This window comes from Terrapene carolina, unplaced genomic scaffold (genome assembly GCF_002925995.2).
Source record: "Terrapene carolina triunguis isolate 2854851 unplaced genomic scaffold, T_m_triunguis-2.0 Scaffold67, whole genome shotgun sequence".
In the NCBI taxonomy this organism is placed as follows: domain Eukaryota; kingdom Metazoa; phylum Chordata; order Testudines; family Emydidae; genus Terrapene; species Terrapene triunguis.
This window is the reverse complement of record NW_020664418.1, coordinates 28354649-28374606: the sequence shown is the minus strand read 5'-3', so window position 1 is coordinate 28374606 and position 19958 is coordinate 28354649. Positions and strand designations below refer to the sequence as shown.

At 38.6% G+C, this 19958-nt stretch overlaps 1 protein-coding gene across 2 annotated transcripts in view; it reads left to right on the top strand.

The window, feature by feature from the left end:
- Nucleotides 1–19958, top strand: part of UNC13C (unc-13 homolog C) — a 404743-nt gene that overhangs the window by 181270 nt on the left and 203515 nt on the right. For both annotated transcript variants that reach the window (XM_024198093.1, XM_024198092.1), the window contains 4 exons: nt 9728–9878; nt 15910–15978; nt 16919–17008; nt 19256–19384. In XM_024198093.1, coding sequence (XP_024053861.1) covers nt 9728–9878; nt 15910–15978; nt 16919–17008; nt 19256–19384 — 439 coding nt within the window. The remainder of the gene's footprint in view (nt 1–9727; nt 9879–15909; nt 15979–16918; nt 17009–19255; nt 19385–19958) is intronic.

The following is a 19958-nucleotide window of genomic DNA, read 5'->3' as shown; positions in this document are numbered from 1 at the left end:
TGCATTTCTTAAGTCTCTAGGTGGTGGGGAAAGGCCAGTGTGCATAAATCACTGACACTCTGTCTCCCTGGCAACAAATGGCCAGGGCCCCTTCCCCCCCTGCAAGGAAATAGCTAAAGGTGAACAAAGAGATCAGGTGACCTCCTGGCCCAGGAAAGAGACAAAGCCAAGAGAAGGAGGGGCTGGAGGGGGTTTGGGGGTTGGAGCTACCTGGGGACTAGGAGTGAGGGCAGACATGGGTGTCTGGCTCTCTGAACCCCATAATGGACCCGGCCGAGGGGTCCCGTTCGCCGCCGTACCTACAAGCTCTGTTTTAGACCGTGTTCCTGTCATCTAATAAATCTCTGTTTTACTGGCTGGCTGAGAGTCACGTCTGACTGCGAAGTGGGGGGTGCAGAATCCTTTGGCTTCCCCAGGACCCCGCCTGGGCGGACTCGCTGTGGGAAGCGCACGGAGGGGCATATGCTGAATGCTCCCAGGAGAGACCCAGGAGGTGAAGCCGTGTGAGCTTCTTGCCCTGAAGACAGTCTGCTCCAAGGGAGAGGAGGCTCCCCAAAGTCCTGACTGGCTTTGTGGGGAGCAGTTCCAGAGCATCGCCCGGGGACTCCGTGACAGTTGCCCATGGAGAATTGCAGCAAATTTTGCAATTTACAATCTATGAAGTGCTAAGAACAATTTAAATTTATTCCATTCCAAAAAACAAACTCTTAGCTCTTTGGACTCTTATTTCTAAAATCATTGTCCATGTATTGTTAAATGAACAGCCATTTTAGAGTGAGAGTAACATTTTCATTATAATAAAAGTATAGTGATTTCTAAGTCTTGAACTCCTTATTGCAATTTCTTCCTTTTTAACATTGGGGAATGAATATATTGCTCTTGAAAATGAAGAACTAAAGGAACTGATTTAAACCAAGCTCCCTGGTATGGACCTTCAACATCGTGGGCATTTCTTGAGCAGACACCACCATTTAGATACACTAGAGGGTAGGGATCGGATACAGAGGGACCTAGACAAATTAGAGGATTGGGCCAAAAGAAACCTGATGAGGTTCAACAAGGACAAGTGCAGAGTCCTGCACTTAGGACGGAAGAATCCCATGCACAGCTACAGACTAGGGACCGAATGGCTAGGTAGCAGTTCTGCAGAAAAGTGGACGAGAAGCTGGACATGAGTCAACAGTGTGCTCTTGTTGCCAAGAAGGCTAACGGCATTTTGGGCTGTATAAGTAGGGGCATTGCCAGCAGATCGAGGGACATGATCATTCCCCTTTATTCGACATTGGTGAGGCCTCATCTGGAGTACTGTGTCCAGTTTTGGGCCCCACACTACAAGAAGGATGTGGAAAAATTGGAAAGAGTCCAGCGGAGGGCAACAAAAATGATTAGGGGTCTGGAGCGCATGACTTATGAGGAGAGGCTGAGGGAACTGGGATTGTTTAGTCTGCAGAAGAGAAGAATGAGGGGGGATTTGATAGCAGCCTACAACTACCTGAAAGGGGGTTCCAAAGAGGATGGAACTCGGCTGTTCTCAATGGTGGCAGATGACAGAACAAGGAGCAATGGTCTCAAGTTGCAGTGGGGGTTGGATATTAGGAAACACTATTTCACTAGGAGGGTGGTGAAGCACTGGAACGCGTTACCTAGGGAGGTGGTGGAGTCTCCTTCCTTGGAGGTTTTTAAGGCCCGGCTTGACAAAGCCCTGGCTGGGATGATTTAGTTGGGAATTGGTCCTGCTTTGAGCAGGGGGTTGGACTAGATGACCTCCTGAGGTCCCTTCCAACCCTGATATTCTATGATTTATATTAAATGTTTAAGTGCCAAATTGTGGCCTGGCTTTTTTGACATTCCCTTAATCCCCTGCCTGTGTTACCTACATTGTGGGTAACAGTGTGGAAAGGGAAGCAGGCCCCGCAGAGCCACTACGAACCCGCTTCTGTGCAAGTGAGCTGAACATGGTGGAGATGGGACAGAGCCTTCACACTACCCCCAATGAACTGGCCGGAATAACTGTGCCAAAGAACTGCACTGAACCTACTTCCAGTACAATTTACTCCCTCCTTGGGGAGCCAGGAGAGAGAGTGTGATTGAGTCACAATTTCTAGCCGAGGCTGCTCCAGGGAGTGCAGTAACGCCTAGCCATTTCTCAGGGCTGGTCATATAGTCTCAATATAACCTAGAATGGGTCTTTTGTTGTGGAAAAATGGGATGCAGAATGAGATAATAAATGTCATTTTCATTTGTGACCCTAAGGCTAGAGGTTAATTAGAAGTGAGCAAAGAAACTGAAACAAAATTCAAAAACTTCGAAAATGGAGGTTTTCAGATTTTTTTTTAATTGCTCAATTTCTCTCACAAAAGTCAAATTTTATTGTTAGCCCATTTTCTCTCAAAAATCTGCCTATTTCCAACTGCATATGCAAAATTTAAAAGAAAAAAATCAGTTTTTTTCAGATCAATGTTACTTCCCATCAAAATCATGAGAAATTTCTGTTACTGATGTGAAACTAGCAATTTGACAGAAATTTTAATTGTGCAACAGCTTGAAACAAAACTATGAAAAGGTTCATATGTAAAAATAGTTGGATTTGTTTGTACAGCTCTACCTTGAATCAAGGTCTCTAGAAACGAAAGGCGAGTGCAGTAACTCATTCGGGATACCTGCTACGCCCCCACTGTCAATCATATTGTAGTATCCCAGGTAATTAAACCAAAGAATGACATTGGGGAAAATTCTGCTCCTTGAGCAAATGTAGGCTCTCTCCAATGTCAGGGAGAACCAAAAATGCACCTCCAAGGATAGATTTTTTTAAAATTATTTTTAATGATTGCATTTGTTTTTGAAAGATGATGATGGCTCTGTACTGTTGGAATATTGAAAGGTTTTTTTTATGAAGATGAACAGGCACTTATTTTTAATGGCCTGGAACATATGCAAAACATGCATTCATATTCCCATTTTTTATATTTTATAATTGCTCTCTTTTTTTCTGTCTTGGTATATAAGAAAACTCCATTAGTTATGATATAGAGCACTGGAGCCCTTGTCAGTTCAGCAACTGATAAACTCAGAATATTCCTATCTAGAAAAAACTGTCTAGCAAAAATTCCTTGCACTAGCAAGGAAAATGTTTGTTCGGTAGAACAATAGATGGAGAAAGATAAACTGATGTATGCAGTGCTTGTGACTAATGTATTGCTGATATTGTTCAAAGACCTGCTGCACTTTATTTTTTAACATGCATTTATTTTTATGAGGGGAGGGATAGCTCAGTGGTTTGAGCATTGGCCTGCTAAACCCAGGGTTGTGAGTTCAATCCTTGAGGGGGCCACTTAGGGATCTGGGGCAAAATCAGTACTTGGTCCTGCTAGTGAAGGCAGGGGGCTGGACTCAATGACCTTTCAAGGTCCCTTCCAGTTCTAGGAGATAGGATATCTCCATTTATTTATTTATTTATATTTTTTGAAGAGTGAGGACAAATCTTTAAGAAGTTTGTCTTTGTGTAAATACCATTGCCATAATGTTGTTAAGGTTAGTGCCAGACTTTAATACCTACAGCATTAAAATCAAAGTCCATAAGGTAACCTGCTAAGGAACTACTGGTAGTTATATTTGCACATTGACATTTTTAGAACAGGTTCCAGGCTTAGTTTCATGAATTACTTTAGTTGGTGCATGTGTTCCATTTCCTCCTTTTTCACTGCTTAAACCCATTTTCATTTTTTTGGACTCCTAATACCAAGTAACTACCATACTGCTGAGTAAACAGAGTTGGAGTTTTTTAGCCTTACTTGTATGAGTATTACATTTCTCAGATAGTCATACAAAAATACTGTAAATATCGCATACCAAATACTTGAGCTCAGGCCTTAGGGAGGTTATGATCAATATGTTGATGACCAGTTTAATTCAGGTTTTCAAGTGTTAGACCAGATTTTTAAAGGTATTTAGGCATTGATCCACTCAGCATTCCAACACCTATGTCTCATTTTAAAAAGGGACTTAGGTATGAAGAAACCTAAATCCCATTGATTTTAAATTGGCATAATTCTTTAGCTTCACTTTTATTATAAAGGGAATTTAAAAATGAAAAATAAATCTCTAATTGATTAATCATTAGAAGGTATTTACCGAATAGGTTGTCATCATTTTAAACTATTTTGTGATTCAGAATGATTGAAACCAACTGACAAAAGCAAAGAACCCAATTCTTGAACCTTTACTCAACTCTGGGTAGCACTGACTCACAAGAATAATCCAATTGAAGTCAATGTTACTACTGATATGAGTAACTGCTACTCAAAATGAAAATTGAATACTCAGGGTCTTAGTAGTAAATATTGCTTTTGGCTGAGAGAAACACATTTAGCACACAATTTCTGATTTTCAATACTCATGGTTTTATTTGGCACCATTTAAACTCTCAAAGATCATGAGCAGCATAAAAAAGGACATTAGTGCAAAGTTAATATCTCACAATTTAACTGAATAGAACAAACTGGGGGAGTGTTAGATTTTACAGTAAATCTTGTAAAATTGTACACAGTAGCTGTGAAATTGTTGTATGACATGAGAGCTTGACTAAAAGTAACCAAGAAACAGACTAGGCCGAGCTTTGGTGTTTTCCATTAACTGCAAAGTTTGTATGGAAGTAATATTAGATCAGCAGTGGAATTTTAAGTATAATAAAGTGGATGTTTCATCTAATTATTGAAAAGATTGTGTTGATTATCCCTATATATGCTGATTAATGCCTGTTGAAATTTTAAACACTAATCTCAAAATGCACTTGGTGAATAGATCAGTGGTGTTTTCTATTAACCTTGAAGGTTACTTGAAAATGCTGATGAAAATCATCCCATGTCAACACTGCAATTTCATACAAAGCAATTGTGCCAGGTAATTAGAAATTCCTGCTGCCTATGCTTAAACACCCTAATAATAAATGAGTATCTGGATGATGATTTGCTCATATTTGTGTTTTAACCTTAAAAGGTTGCTGAAATACTCTGGCATTAATGAAAGTAAACTTTGACTAGCAACATGATCATGAGCCAGATAGCAAGGAAGTGCTGATTTTTAAACCCAGGCCATGTCATTCACTGCTTTCTCTGATTCTGTTTCTCTATCTGTAAAATGAGACTAACAGGACTTAATGGTCTGCCTCACAGAGATGTTGGTAAATGTTTGCAAAGCTATCAACATAAAAAGCATGATATAATCACTAAGCATTAATGTACACCATTTGTTAATGCACTTCAGCTCAAGGGCCTCTATGCCACTTAAACAACAAGGAGTCTGGTGACACCTTAAAGACTAAATCCTGCATAGAGAGTGCATTGGAGTGGTGGAGAAACCGTGGAGCCCTGGGAAAGGGTCTTTACCCCAACTTTGCACAGTCAAATATGGAAGGTCACAATGGGGCCAGGCAAGGGAAGGGACCCCAGAATCACTTGAATCTGAGCAGAGGTCGGTGAAATTTTTCAGACCAATAGTATATAAATCAAAAATGCAGTTTTGGGACGACTATTAAGGAATTGGACACATACACTGAATCGTGTCAGCCAAAAAAAAATTTAAAAATTGGGGTGTAGATTCACAAGGGCACTTGTAAATATCTAGCCCTTCATTTATTTTACTTTTATTACAAGTTAAAAATGCCCAAAATCTAAACAAAATTTTTCTGACTTTTTTGCTTCACCAAAAATTTTGAAAAACGTCAGTTTTGGTTTGACCAAATTCCGTTTTTTTTATTTGAACTGCCAGTGACCTGAAAAATCAGTTATTCACTCAGGTCTAAACAGAAGTCCCATAGCATCTGCCCCAGGGGGCTGCACCAACTGTCCAGCGCCACAGCCTGGCTCATGGTTGGGAGTGAGAGATGGATTTATCCCCGCAACCAGTGCACACTAACCCTGCACGGTGCCTGAATCCTCTGTGTTCTTAGCTATTAAGAATTCCGCAACATATTTTAAAATAAGAAAAACTAAATAGAAGGTTAGGTATTTTTGAAGACTTTTGTGGCTGCACAAATTAATGACTTGTTTATTTCTTGGAAGTCGTGATTTTAAAACAAAACTATAAGGTTACTTGTCTTGAATGAGTTGCTATAGGGAGTTAGAAAATTGCAGTATAATAATTTTTTCCAGCCAATTGCATTTCAATTACAAGGGTCAGTTGATTATGTCTCTCGTGTTATATTCTTTTAGAAAAAGACCTAAAATATTTTAAACTAAAATAAGGACAAGACATATGGTTGGAGCATTTACTGGTGGTTGGAGCATTTGGGAATACACTGGAATCTATTCTGACTCCGTTTGTGATGATCTTGCTCTGAGATCAATGGGATACAAGTCAAGCTCAAATGTCTGTAGCACTGACTAATGTCCTTCCTAACTGATTAAGGCTAGTGGGGAAGAGCTGTGTATGGAGGTGCATGGGTGTGGTGTTCTGTCCCATCTAGTGCCACCGAGACCACTTAGAGAGATTAATGAATTTGCTCTACACGCCTTAGCTAACAGCCAGTTGGCTTTTAGCTCTTGCTGTAGAGGCTCATGCACTAAGCTCCAGAAGTCTCAGGTTCGATCCTGCCCCCCGATGACCAGGGTCTGTCACTGTTACACATGGTCAGGGCTGGCTCCAGGCACCAGCGTAGGAAGCTGGTGCTTGGGGCGGCCAATACAAAGGGGCGGCACTCCGTCCAGTATTGGGGCGGCACGTCCGGGTATTCGGTGGGAATTCGGCGGCGGGTCCCTCATTCCCTCTCTTCCTCTTTGAGCTGCCGCTGAAGAGGAAGAGAGGGAGGACCCGCCGCTGAAGAAGCGGCGTGACTGAGCTGCCGCCGAAGTGCCGCCGCTCGTCTTTTTTTTTTTTTTTTTTTGCCGCTTGGGGCGGCAGAAAAGCTGGAGCCGGCCCTGCACATGGTGTCCATTTTAGGACATCTCAGGAGTTATGTAAAAGAGATCCAGTATTAGAGATCAGATATACTTAAGTCTGACTCCTGATCCTGGATTCCTGACTCTTGATGCCTGAGACTTATAATGTGGAGGTAGCAAAAGATGGTAATGGGAACAGTCTCCTCATCCAAGTGTCTGCCTTGTTGGTGCTGCAGGTTTCTATCTTCTCTTATTCCCTAATGTGTTCATGAAGCAGATAGTGATTGGTGCAGGTTTAAACTGATGTATCACCAACCATGCCTCTTACTGCCTCACCACTGAGGTCTTCCTCACAGCAGTTTGGCAGGCATTTTTGCTTTAATTATTAATAATAATTTGTGTAGCGTTCACAAAGAATTTACAAAGGGCCAATCCCTGAGGTTTGAGTTTTCCTGGATAAAAACTGAGTAACACCAGTGCCAAACCAAGCATTCAGTAATCATGCCTCAGGCCCACAAAAATCATGAGACTAGCTTAAAAATAATGAAAATTTAAAAATCCTCAATTTTGTGTTTTTTATATTTGCCTCCTGGTTTTTGAGTCCTTTGGGTTCGTGTTTTTGAGCTTTTCTCAATAGCCACGAGGGCTAGAAAGTTAGCTTTTCTTAATGAAAGCTAAGATTGTCATGTAATCACATCACTCCAGAAGTTGGGGCTCCAAGAAAAACACCTTGCGTTGAGAGACTGGCAATCAACTCAAAAGAGTTTTTGGCAACATGACGGCACCCTTGTAAGCACCTCCCTGAAGGGTACTGAAGCACCACCCTCCTCTGCCCCCCCTGGATCCTTCAATCACAGGTACTCTATCCTCCTCCTGAACCCCTCCTATAGTCTCCTAATTGCCCTCCATGCCACAGGCTCCCTGCGTCTCATCCTCTGAACACATCATGCCAGGGGTTCTTTTGTCTCCCCAGTGAGGGAGCCTCTCCTCCATCACAGAGAGAACTTATTTTCCTTTCCCCCCAGAAGGAAGTGGAACAGCTGCGTGTCTTCTCTCTTTCTCTTCCTCCTCCACCAAACATGATGCAGGATATGGCGGGGCAGCTTGTTGGGAGGAAAGAAGAAAAGGAAGCTCTCCTCTAGGCTCTTCTCGTTCCCCTTGCTGACTGAGCATGGAGGTGTTGAGTGGAGTTTTTATTTCTGAGAGCTGTTCTCACACAGCAGAGGGGTTGCGGGCTGGCTGCCCGCTGCAGCTGACAGCAGCACTTTTGGCTTTGGTGCTGAGGATCTCTCCACACCAGTCTGAGAGTTAGGAAGGAAGCGGGAGGCAAGAGAGTCCTATTTTCCTCTCTTAGCATCCCCCCTGAAATTATACCTCTGCCTGGAAAAAGTAGCTTTTAAGACAGGGAGAGATGGTGCTTGGCTGACATGAAGAGACAAACTGTTCCAAGAGATCATAGGAATCTGTGTTATTGAAGGCCTGATGCCAGGAATGGTATCGTGGACCCTGACAGGGTCATTTTTGTCTCTCCAGCAGGGGGTTTGAGCAGCTGCAGCTGTTGGGACCGATCAGGACATGACAGTCAGTCACAAGCAGATGGAGGGAGCAGTTCAGAAAAGGGATTGGGAGCACCACAGGTGGTGAATAGGAGAGTTGGAAGATATAAAAGCAGTGATGTAGGCTGTGTGAAATTAAGTGGGGAGTTGTGGGAATGTAGCAGGATTTAATGTGTTTTATGGACAAGAATCCAGTGACAGGATTAAAGTGAGGGAGGAGATATGGACAAACATTGTAAGTGGAAGATGACATTAGCAATGGCATGAATTAGGATATTTGGCTTAAGTTCACCTATACAAAATTAAGCATTCGATGCTTGTATTACATTCTTTTTTCTGTACAATCTACAGTATTTTGTATTTTCAAAGTCCTTTTCTTTTCTTTTTTCATTCAAATGAAACAGAAAAAAGTGTGTACCAACAATAACATCAACTTTGTTTTAAATTCAGGAGAAGTGTTGAAATTGAACTCCTCATCATTTTTTACCTTGTGTATTAATACTTCTTTATGACTTATAGTATGTTTTTTTAAATGTTCTGTGACCTTACAGCTGACATTGTGTTCTCATTAGTTTATCAATAGTCAGAATTTCATCTAATTATATGTAGTTGTCCTATGTAACAGACTGATTAGCAATCAATAATGATTCTAGAAGAACACCATTTATTCTGGGTTTTGCACTCTCACCTGAGTGGAAGTCAGATATTCACTATTTTATTGCCTGGTGTACTACCAGTATTGATGCTCTTTGGTTTCTTTTGAGTGTAAAGCAAGATGGAAAGCTTTCTAGTGTCCACGACTTTTGGAAGTCCCACTTCTTGGTAATAAAATAGCCTAAAAATAAGCCTCAGTAATACTTTAGTAAAATTTTATCCTCTTTATACCTACCACCCAAACTCTTCGAACCTGAAACTAACCTGGGTGGTGTAGACCCATTGTAGCCTTCTGTGATAACACATTTTATATTTGATAAACGTTTTTCTTTTAATATAGTCAAATATAATACTATATATAATCACATTTTATTTTAGAATTGATACAACAACAAGTTAACATTTCTAGCTGTATTCAGTTTTGAATCACCAGTGTACAACCCATAGCAGCGGTATAGATCAGAGCTAGATTCTGATCTCATGTATGCCAGTGTAAGTCCCAAGAGCCGCCATTGGAGTTGATGATGTTACTTGGAATTTACACCAGTGGAAATGAAAGCAGAAGTTGGCCATAGAACGCTTGGAATGTATCTGTATAGCATACTTCTAATATTTTAATAGTAATCTCTGTTTGAATTTTAGGCACTTTTCATGTCTGTCTTCTAAATACATGTGTTCTGGAGTTCCAGCAGTGATGAGTACCTTGTTGGCCAACATAAATGCTTTTTATGCTCACACTACAGCTACAACTAATGTGTCTGCCTCAGATCGTTTTGCTGCTACCAACTTTGGTGTAAGTATAATTTCTTTACCCTGGCAATATGATAGAATTCCCAGTATCTACTTTCTAAGAGTTGATGTAAGTATGGAACCTATGACATTAGGGATGATAATATTTTCAAAAGTGTCTAAGGCTGTATCTACACTTGGAGCTAGGGTTGTGATTCCTAGCTCTCATTGGGCTAGCATGCTAAAAATAATGGTGTAGCCACAGTAGCATGGGCAGCAGCGAGTAGCAGCATGGACTAGCTACCCCAAGCACGTACTCATAGGGGCCAGGTGTGTTTGTACTTGAGCAGCTAATCTGTGCCACTACTTACTGCTGTCCGTGCTACCTTGGCTACATTACAATGTTTGGTGCTCCAGCTCAATAAAAGCTAGTGTGATTATATCTGCACAACCCTAGCTCCAAGCCTAGCAGTACCCTTAGTTACTTCTGAAAAAGAGACTTAGGTGCTTTTGAAAATTTTGCCCTGGGTCTCTTTGATAAGTTAATATTAGCATGCTGCGTACTTTGGTCACATCTTTTTTTAAACTCTTACATACATAAAGATTGGCATGCACATTATTTGTGACATTTTCAATGAAATTCACATCAGAAGAATTTTGGTTTGATTTAAGGTAGAAGCTTACAAACTCATCACAACTCTATATTAAAATCGATAGACCAGTACCTCAGATGGGATATTGGACGTACTTGGACCTAATGGATCTGGCCCTAAATCATCAGAATAGAACCTTCAGGGCCATTAGCATAAGAATATTTTTGTAGTGACTGTCTTTAAAAATGTGCATTTTTTGCAATTTTGCATAAGTCAGTAATAGAGAAACATTATAATGAAGATTCAGCATCTTTTCAGATGAGAGTGTTACCATCATTAGTGGAGACACCAACTAAGATTTTTCCCTCTAACTAGTTACAGGAATAATTCTACATATATAATATGTATATGTAGCCAAAGAACTCAGAGTAGGTGTCTTTCCTTTGTCTCCATCATTAGGGAAAGTGCTTGCAATAAATCTTTCATCTAAGAAACTAAAAATTACACCTTCTGTTTCAGGTTCGGTACTGAACTCTCTTTCTGAACGCCTCTCTTTTGTAGAAGTACATGGCATCATGGCATGACTATTAGAAAACACAAATGATCAAAGTGTGCCAATCCTGTATAGGGAAAGTGAAGTTAAACATGATATTTCTGTTTGGTATAACTGGAATGGCTCTTAAAGTTAGACTCCGGGTAGAATGATTTTAAATAGGTTCATACACTATACAAGACAAGAAAGATGGCTTATCAAGGGTCGTTTTCAGTTGTTGAAAACTCAGTATGGAATTAGAGTGTTCTGCGTACTAAGGGCGAGATCATGAGATAATGTAATACCTACTCTCAGGAAGTGGCAAAGCAGCCCAGGAGGGAGATCATGACTCTCCTGGTTCCCCAGCACCTTCAGGGAGGGAGCAAACTGTGCTGTGTCAATACCTGGCATAGTGTGTACTGCCCAGTGCTTTGGTAGTGGTAGAACTAAGGATCTGCTCATTTCTCCAATCTCCACTTCCCTTCCCCTAGCTACACTGGGGAGGTTGGCGAAGGAAGGGAGAGTAGCAGCTCTGGGGAGCCTGCTTCCACTCCCACACTACTACTCATGATGTGGGTAGCCAAAGAACGGGCACAAACACAATTTGACCCTGAATAATTAATATATTCATGCTTCATTTTTTTTAGTTTGCATTGCTATTATTTGTATGGTAACCATTTTTAAGGAATAATCCTCTGATTCATTACCAAATGCAAACACACACTAATGATTTCTAAAATATTATTTATTAACATCTATTTTAATAAATTTGGGATTTAATCAAATATCAAACACAATATTAATGAAGAACAAATTGCAGCTGCATGAAGCACTGTCTAGCGATTAGGGCTGTCTAGCGATTAAACAAATTCATCGCGATTAATTGTGTGATTAAAATAATTAATTGTGATTAATTGTGTGATTAATTGCACTGTTAAACTAAGTGTAATGAAAATATTTCCACTTCTGCATGATTTTCAAGGGCATTATTATCAAATAATAAAATTTGGTGTTTTTTGTTTGTTTATTTTTTACAACAGAGGACACAATTTTCAGACTATGGCCAAGAAAATAATTCCATCTGTGCCTGAAACAAATTTTTTGTAAAGAAAATTCATTCCGAGCATTTTTCCACAGTATGCAGTAAATCAAATTTAGATTCATAACTGTATTATGTACAGCGTTATTACATATTTTCTCCATGAAGGGCCTTGCATGCTTAAATCCCCAGTTTGGTGGCAGTGTCTCCCAAGACTGGGATTCAAACTCAATGCACCTCAGTTTTCCCCTCTATAAAAGGGTAATAGTGATACCTGTTATTGTGAGAATCTGTAAGATTTATAGATGAAAAGTACTATCTGACTATACATTACTACTATTATTTAATTACTATGTTACCAAATATTCTAGTGATGAAACTTAGATGTGTTTATTCAGGTTCTAATTTTAAAAGTACATTGATGGTTTGTTATTAGGGCTGTCTAGCGATTAAAAAAATTAATCGTGATTAATTGTGCGATTAAAATAAGTAATTGTGATTAATCGTGCAATTAATTGCACTGTTAAACAATAATAGAATACCATTTATTTAAATAGTTTACGATGATTTCCACATTTTCAAATATATTTATTTCAATTATAACAGAGAATACAAAGTGTACAGTGCTCACTTTATATTTATTTTCTATCACAAATATTTGCACTGTAAAAAACAAAAGAAATCGTATTTTTCAATTCACCTAATACAAGTAACGTAGTGCCATCTCTTTATAATGAAAGTTGAACTTACAAATGTAGAATTATGTACAAACATAACTGCACTCAAAAACAAAACAATGCAAAACTTTAGAGCCTACAAGTCCACTCAGTCCAACTTCTCGTTCAGCCAATCACTAAGACAAAAAGTTTGCTTACATTTGCAGGAGATAATGCTACCTGCTTCTTGTTCACAATATCACCTGAAAGTGAGAACAGGTGTTTGCATGGCACTGTTGTAGCCGGCGTCGCAAGATATTTACATGCCAGTAAAGATTCATAAGTCCCTTCATGCTTCAGCCACCATTCCAGAGGACATGTGTCCATGCTGATGATGGGTTCTGCTCAATAACAATCCAAAGCAGTGCGGATGGACACATGTTCATTTTCATCATCTGAGTCAAATGCCACCAGCAGAACGTTGATTTTCTTGTTTGGTGGTTCGGGTTCTGTAGTCCGCATTGGAGTGTTGCTCTTTTAAGACTTCTAAAAGCATGCTCTACACCTCGTCCCTCTCAGATTTTGGAAGGCACTTCAGATTCTTAAACCTTGGGTCGAGTGCTGTAGCTATCTTTAGAAATTTCACATTGGTACCTTTTTTGCGTTTTGTCAAATCTGCAGTGAAAATGTTCTTAAAACGAACAATATGTGCTGCGTTCAGTCACAAATTTAATTAACACGTTATTTTTTTAATGAGCATCATCAGCATGAAAGCATGTCCTCTGGAATGGTGGCCGAAGCATGAAGGGGCCTATGAATGTTTAGCATACCTGGCACGTAGATACCTTGCAATGCTGGCTACAAAAGTCCTTTGTGAATGCCTGTTCTCACTTTCTGGTGACATTGTAAATAAGAAGTGGGCAGCATTATCTGCTGAAAATGTAAACAAACTTGTTTGTCTTAGTGATTGGCTGAACGAAAAATAGGACTGAGTGGATTTGTAGACTCTAAAGTTTTGCATTGTTTTGTTTTTGAGTGCAGTTATGTAACAAACAAAAAATCTACATTTGTAAGTTGCAATTTCATGATAAAGAGATTGCACTGCAGTACTTGTATGAGGTGAACTGAAAAATACTGTTTCTTTTGTTTATCATTTTTACAGTGCAAATATTTGTAATCAAAAATAATATAAAGTGAGCCATGGATACTTTGTATTCTGTGTTGTAATTGAAATCAATATATTTGAAAATGTAGAAAAACATCCAAAAATATTTAATAAATTTCAATTTGTATTCTATTGTTTAACAGTGCAATTAAAACTGCGATTAATCGTGATTAATTTTTCTGAGTTAATTGCATAAATTAACTGCTATTAATCGACAGCCCTATTTGTTATTAAATCATTCTGGCTCTTATACTTTTGTTGAAATGGCACGCTACTGTTTCAACAAAACCCTTTATCAGATGTTTTATGTTTGATCCAGCTTTTGAAATGTAAAGTTTTGCTGTTTATTTCACCATGGATTTTCTCTTCTTTATTTCCATTTTGCTAGTGAGCAGAACATTTTTTTTTATCCTCAGCTTGGAGGGGCAGATTAAGTCCTCTCTCTGATGTTAATGCCAATTTACCTTTGACGCAAATACCAATCCAATTTGTAGTTCAACAGATGGGTAGAAAGACAGTATTAAAACATCCCTAATAGAGGTTCTGGGCTCTGTTTTCAAACAATTGACTTATAGGCAAAATATAAGATTATTTTTCTCATTTCTGAAGCCCTCTGGGTCAGGTTGCATGATAGTGGATAGCTGCACACCATTCATCAAAAAGAACATCCCAAATTCAAGTCCTCAAGCCTACATCTGGGATGGATTTGCCTGAGTATTTCAGTGGAGATTTATAACATGGCAAAAACATCCCCTTGTGTTGAACACTTAATGGAACTGTGCCAGATCAAAGGCTTTACATGTAGGTTAGTACTCCCCTGCCATGCAAGTTATACCATGGTCACATCATTGCATAATTCAGAAGTGTGATAGAGGTCAGAACATATGTTTATGGGTATCAGATCTTGCTACTTCCAATGGTCTGTAGCCTTTACATATTCTGATGGTGTAACTGCATGTTTCTTTGCAATTGGATAAGGGGTATAAGTGTTTCAACACAAAGCATGAAAGGCATACAACTCTCATTAACATTACTGGGACTCACACAGCTCAGTTGTGTGTATTGCACTAAAATTTTACCCTTGGGCCTTTATATGCCAAAATCACAAGTCAATCTCCATTTTCAAAGGGAAAAGCTATTGCTCAGATAGGTTTCACAAGGCCACCATCTCTAATAGGTCATTGTCTGGGTTCACCACAAGAAGGACAGGAGACACTTGTTATGGATTTTAATCAGGCCGCAACTTTATTATATAGATGTCTGGGACTACCCGGCAGATAAAGTGTACAGTGCAAGCAAATCCATATTTATTCAAATCAATTCTCTGGGGCATCCATCAGCTCCCCTTTGTTTCCATCCAGGTCCCCCAGCCGACCCATGGCTTGGACCTTACCATCCACCATCCTCGTAAGAGGGTTAAGGTGGGCTATGAGAACAGGGGGCGTTGGCTCCCTGCCATACCAATCATAGGAGTCCCCAACTCCCTCCCCCATTCTGTATTTTTACATCTTGCTAAAAATCCCCTGTGCAAACAAATAATGTGCCCTACAGTTTTAAAAGGGGCAAGCAGAGTTTTGTAAGGAGCTGAATACAGAAACAGAACAAGCTGATCTTTTCTGACAAGCCACACACCCATCACTGAAAACCTGTGAACTTTAATTTGAATTGATACTGTTGTTGTTCAGAGTCTTCTGACATTATTTTTTCAGTTTCCCTAGGTATTTTTGTTTTAGTTATTTACTTAACAACGCATCAGTTATTAAGATAAAGGAAAGCAGTTTAGGGGAAAGGCTGCTGTGCTTCACTAATGCATTTTAAGGCTGCATGATGGTGAATGAATGCCAGAGATTTGTGCTATATTAGATGAATCATGAAATATGGCAGAAGGCATAACACATTTACGGTTTCTGATAAACTTACTGTTATGTCACACCAATGCTTTTATACAAATAAATTGAAAACTGCACACTTTCCAAACAGATCCAGAATGGAAGGCAGCAGATTGTATGCTTTGTGATAAATGTGTGGGCTGTAGATTTACACACATAACTACAGAAACTTGGCACCCCATTGTGTCTCATGTGCAAATGTTCATGTCTTCTTTGTACAGAGGGAAAAGTTCATAAAACTGCTGGATCAGTTGCACAATTCACTGAGGATTGACCTATCTAAATACAGGGTATGTATAACAGATCCTACTGAGGGACCAAATCATACATTGTTTAGTATAAATATATCAGTGCACTTTATCTGCTTATACCATTTTAGATATGAATATCTAGTCTGACATGAAGTTTGAAAGAATAAAGATGCTCACACTATCACCAATCCTTGAATTAGAATTCAAATTTTAGGACGTCAGTGTTTTAATAAAACCATATTTTCTGATCTTTCTTGAGATTAACAGCTAAGAAAAGAGGGTCATTGTGTGATATTACAATTGGTGAGGCAGTTTTTTAGAGTTTAGAAAATCAAAAGTTTCATTCAGCATAAGTGTCTGTCTGTGGGTTCCTTCAGTGTTGAAGAATGATATCCACTCCCTATCAGACTATAAGGATAGTTGAGTAGTCCTTTGATGGTATGAGGCCATTAAATGACTACCAAAAATGTTTCCTGGGTATCAATCTGCCTGCTAATCTAGGGAACTCTTAGTATTTCACATAAATTCCAATTCATTAAGCTTATTATGAAACTTTATTTCTGGAACTGATTTATATATGAAACTATACTAACTTTATTTCTGGAACTGATTTATATATGATGGAGAGCAAATAAAAGGGTTTCCTTTAAATCACAAACAGTGTTTCTTTAACCTTTTCATTGCAGTATTTTCTATGAGATTTTTAGAATTGGCAATGCAATATTTTAAAACTTACATATTGTTACCACAGGCCCTAAGAGTTCCCAAAATGGTCAGTTTGGGCCTAACTCTGCTCCCATTGATGTCACTAGGCATTTAACCATTGATTTCAATGGGAGTGTAGATGGACCAACACCAAGATAATCCCACCCATTGTGTTTATCGCGTTCTTTGTTTTCCTGGAAGTTTTTTTTTTTCTTAACATTTTAAGGGTCTCGCCCTTAACCTTATACTTATTTCCTTTTCCCCAATTAACTAGGATAATTTTCCTGCCAGCAATTCTGAAAGGCTTCAAGACCTGAAATCAACAGTAGACCTGCTAACCAGCATTACTTTTTTTCGAATGAAGGTACCACACTTTATCTCTGTTACTGGCATCAGAGAAACATAGTGCACATTTATTTTCTAGGAAAGCCACACTGTATTTGGTGCTCTTGATCACCACTATCAAACCTCAATGATTAGGTTGTGCTCTTGATATCTTAGCTTGATGAATCCTGCACTGAGACTTGATTTAAGATACAGAACATCACTGGTTATAGTCTCTAAATATATTTCAGCTGCCTTAGTTTTAAATTAAATCCCTAAGCTTTCTGAAGATCTAGCTAAATGGAAATCTTATACTGAAAGAATGCAAAAGGGAGAGAATGCAGAAGTGCTACAAACTATCTTTATCTTTCTCTGGTTTAACTGAAGAGATATTATTGAACTGCAGCTCCTAAGAATATACAGTAGAACCTCAGAGTTACAAACACGAATAGAGGTTGTTCGTAACTCTAAAATGTTCATAACTCTGAACACAATGTTATGGTGGTTCTTTCAGAAGTTTACAACTGAACATTGACTTAATACAGCTTTGAAACTACTGTGCAGAGAAAAAACACTGCTTTTAACCATCTTAATTAAATGAAACAAGCGCAGAAACAGTTTCCTTACCTTGTCAAATCTTTTTTTAAACTTTCCCTTTATTTTTTAGTAGTTTATATTTAACACAGTACTGTATTGTACAGTGTTTGTTTATTTTGTCTCTGTTGCCTGATTGCATAATTCCAGTTCCAAATGAGGTGTGTGGTTGACCGATCCGTTCATAATTCTGAGGATGTACTGTATGTAACAGCTGTATTTAAAAAAATAATCTTTTGTTCAGTTTTGCTCTTTTGCCACCACTAAAACTAGCTTTGCTCCTGTCATCTTTCTAAGCTTGACAGAGGGTAGACCCAATGTAGTTTTCTTGCCTCCAAAGCCAGGCAAAGATATCCTCTACTATCCAGTGACTTTTGATGTTGAACGGCTCAAACGCTTTGCCTTTGGGTTTTCATCTCTTCAATGCTATGAGCAACTGCTTTGCAAAGAGACCCTTTCATCGGTGGCAGGACTCCAGAAATTGCTTTTCTGATGCAGAAGTTACACCTGAATTAATGCTTTACCTTTAAGAGCACACAGTTGCAAATATTACTCACCTGGTCTGTCAAGTCAGTGCTCTGTTGACTTTTTATCATTGTTCATTAACAAGAAGCCATTCAAGGAGAGAAAGTATTACTTTTCAAATGACACTTGTCCTGTTTGCACTTTGTATCTAGCAGTATTATAAAATAAAAATCATTCTACTGGAGAAAGCAAAATAACCCCCAATCTCTAACATTTGTTTAAACTCAGTTAAAATTAGGTTTAAAGCTTCTCCATTGGAGTAAGATTAGGGCTAGGTTTAGTGAACAGAATAAACTGAAAATCAAACAAAAGCAGCTGCGACATCTAAGGTATTTATCAGGAAGAAAAATGTTTCCTATTATTATTTCAAACATCAAAATGAGGCTAATGACATTAGGCCAAAACCTACTTGCCATAGATATACAAGCAGTCAATGTCAAGGTGATCATGAATAAGGTGAGCAAGATTTCCCCATGATAAGGAAAAAATACACATTGCTACAACTGGCTCAAAATATAGAAACACAAATCAAAATTTTCAATTTTTGTTAATCTAATAGTGTGTTAACAGACACATCCTATTAGTAGCAAGAGTAATATTTCAGTAACACTTATGAGCTTCAGTAATGGACTAGGACTCTATTGGGCTCGGTGCTGTACAAACACAGAACAAAAAGATGGACTATTGAGGTGAAACTCAGCTTAAGTATATGTATTTTAATGGATAGGCTAAATGTTTATAGAAATGAATGCTTTAAAAACTATGTAGCTGTTTGTGCACTAAGACACTGATTCAAAAGGGCATTCCTATTTGGGAAAACATTTAAAGATGTGCTTAGCTGCTTTCCTGAATAAAGGCCTAAAGACAAGATCATGCAATCACTTAAGCATGTATTGTACTTTTCTCATGTGAATAATCCTGTTGAAGTAAGCTTCAATGTGGGACTACTCCTATGCTTAAAGTTAAGCATGTGTTTAAGTGTTTCTCTGGACTGAAGCCACAGTGCATAAATCTATGTACTTTTTAATATTGTATTGATCTTTATTATATTTTATTGCTCCCAATTCTGCATTGGACAGATAACTCACTACACATAATGTACACACTTTTCTAGTCCAGCTGTTTATGAAATTCTCTTATTTTCTGATTTTATGAAATATTCTATAAGGTCCTGGAATTGCAAAGTCCACCTCGAGCCAGTATGGTGGTTAAAGACTGTGTCAGAGCTTGCTTAGACTCTACCTACAAGTATATTTTTGACAACTGCTATGAACTCTATTCCCAGCTAATGGATCAGGTAAGACCAACCCCTTGGAATTTCTCAATGCCTTTGTTCATTCTTTTTTGTTGGTTTATATAAGGCAGGTAATAATACAATAAATACAGAACAAAAAGAAAACAGTTGTCCAAGACATTCAAATAGTCCCATTACATATAAGGACCCTGCCTAATTCTGTTATATCTGTAGGAGAAGGAGTAAGAAGGGAGGAAGCAAGGTATAAAAAACAAACTCACAGATGGGTTATGAACACTAAAATAATTAACTAGATGAGTATCAAAATGAATGTAAAAATGTCAATCCAAAAATCTATTTCCTTGTATGGGGCAAGGAAGTAAAAATGCCCATGACTTTATGGAACAAGAAATTAGATTTGATAACTGTATGAGGTCTGTAATTGGAAAATAGAAAAAAATCCCATATTTCTTCAAACTATGTAATGGCTCCATCAAGAGATTTTTATGTTTTTCACTTCACCGGGGAGAAGTGTTACAACCATTTGCTGAAAGTGGTATGTTGTCTTTCTTGTGCCTTAGATTTATATATTAACAACTAAGGGTTTGGCCACACTTGCGAGTTACAGTGCATTAAA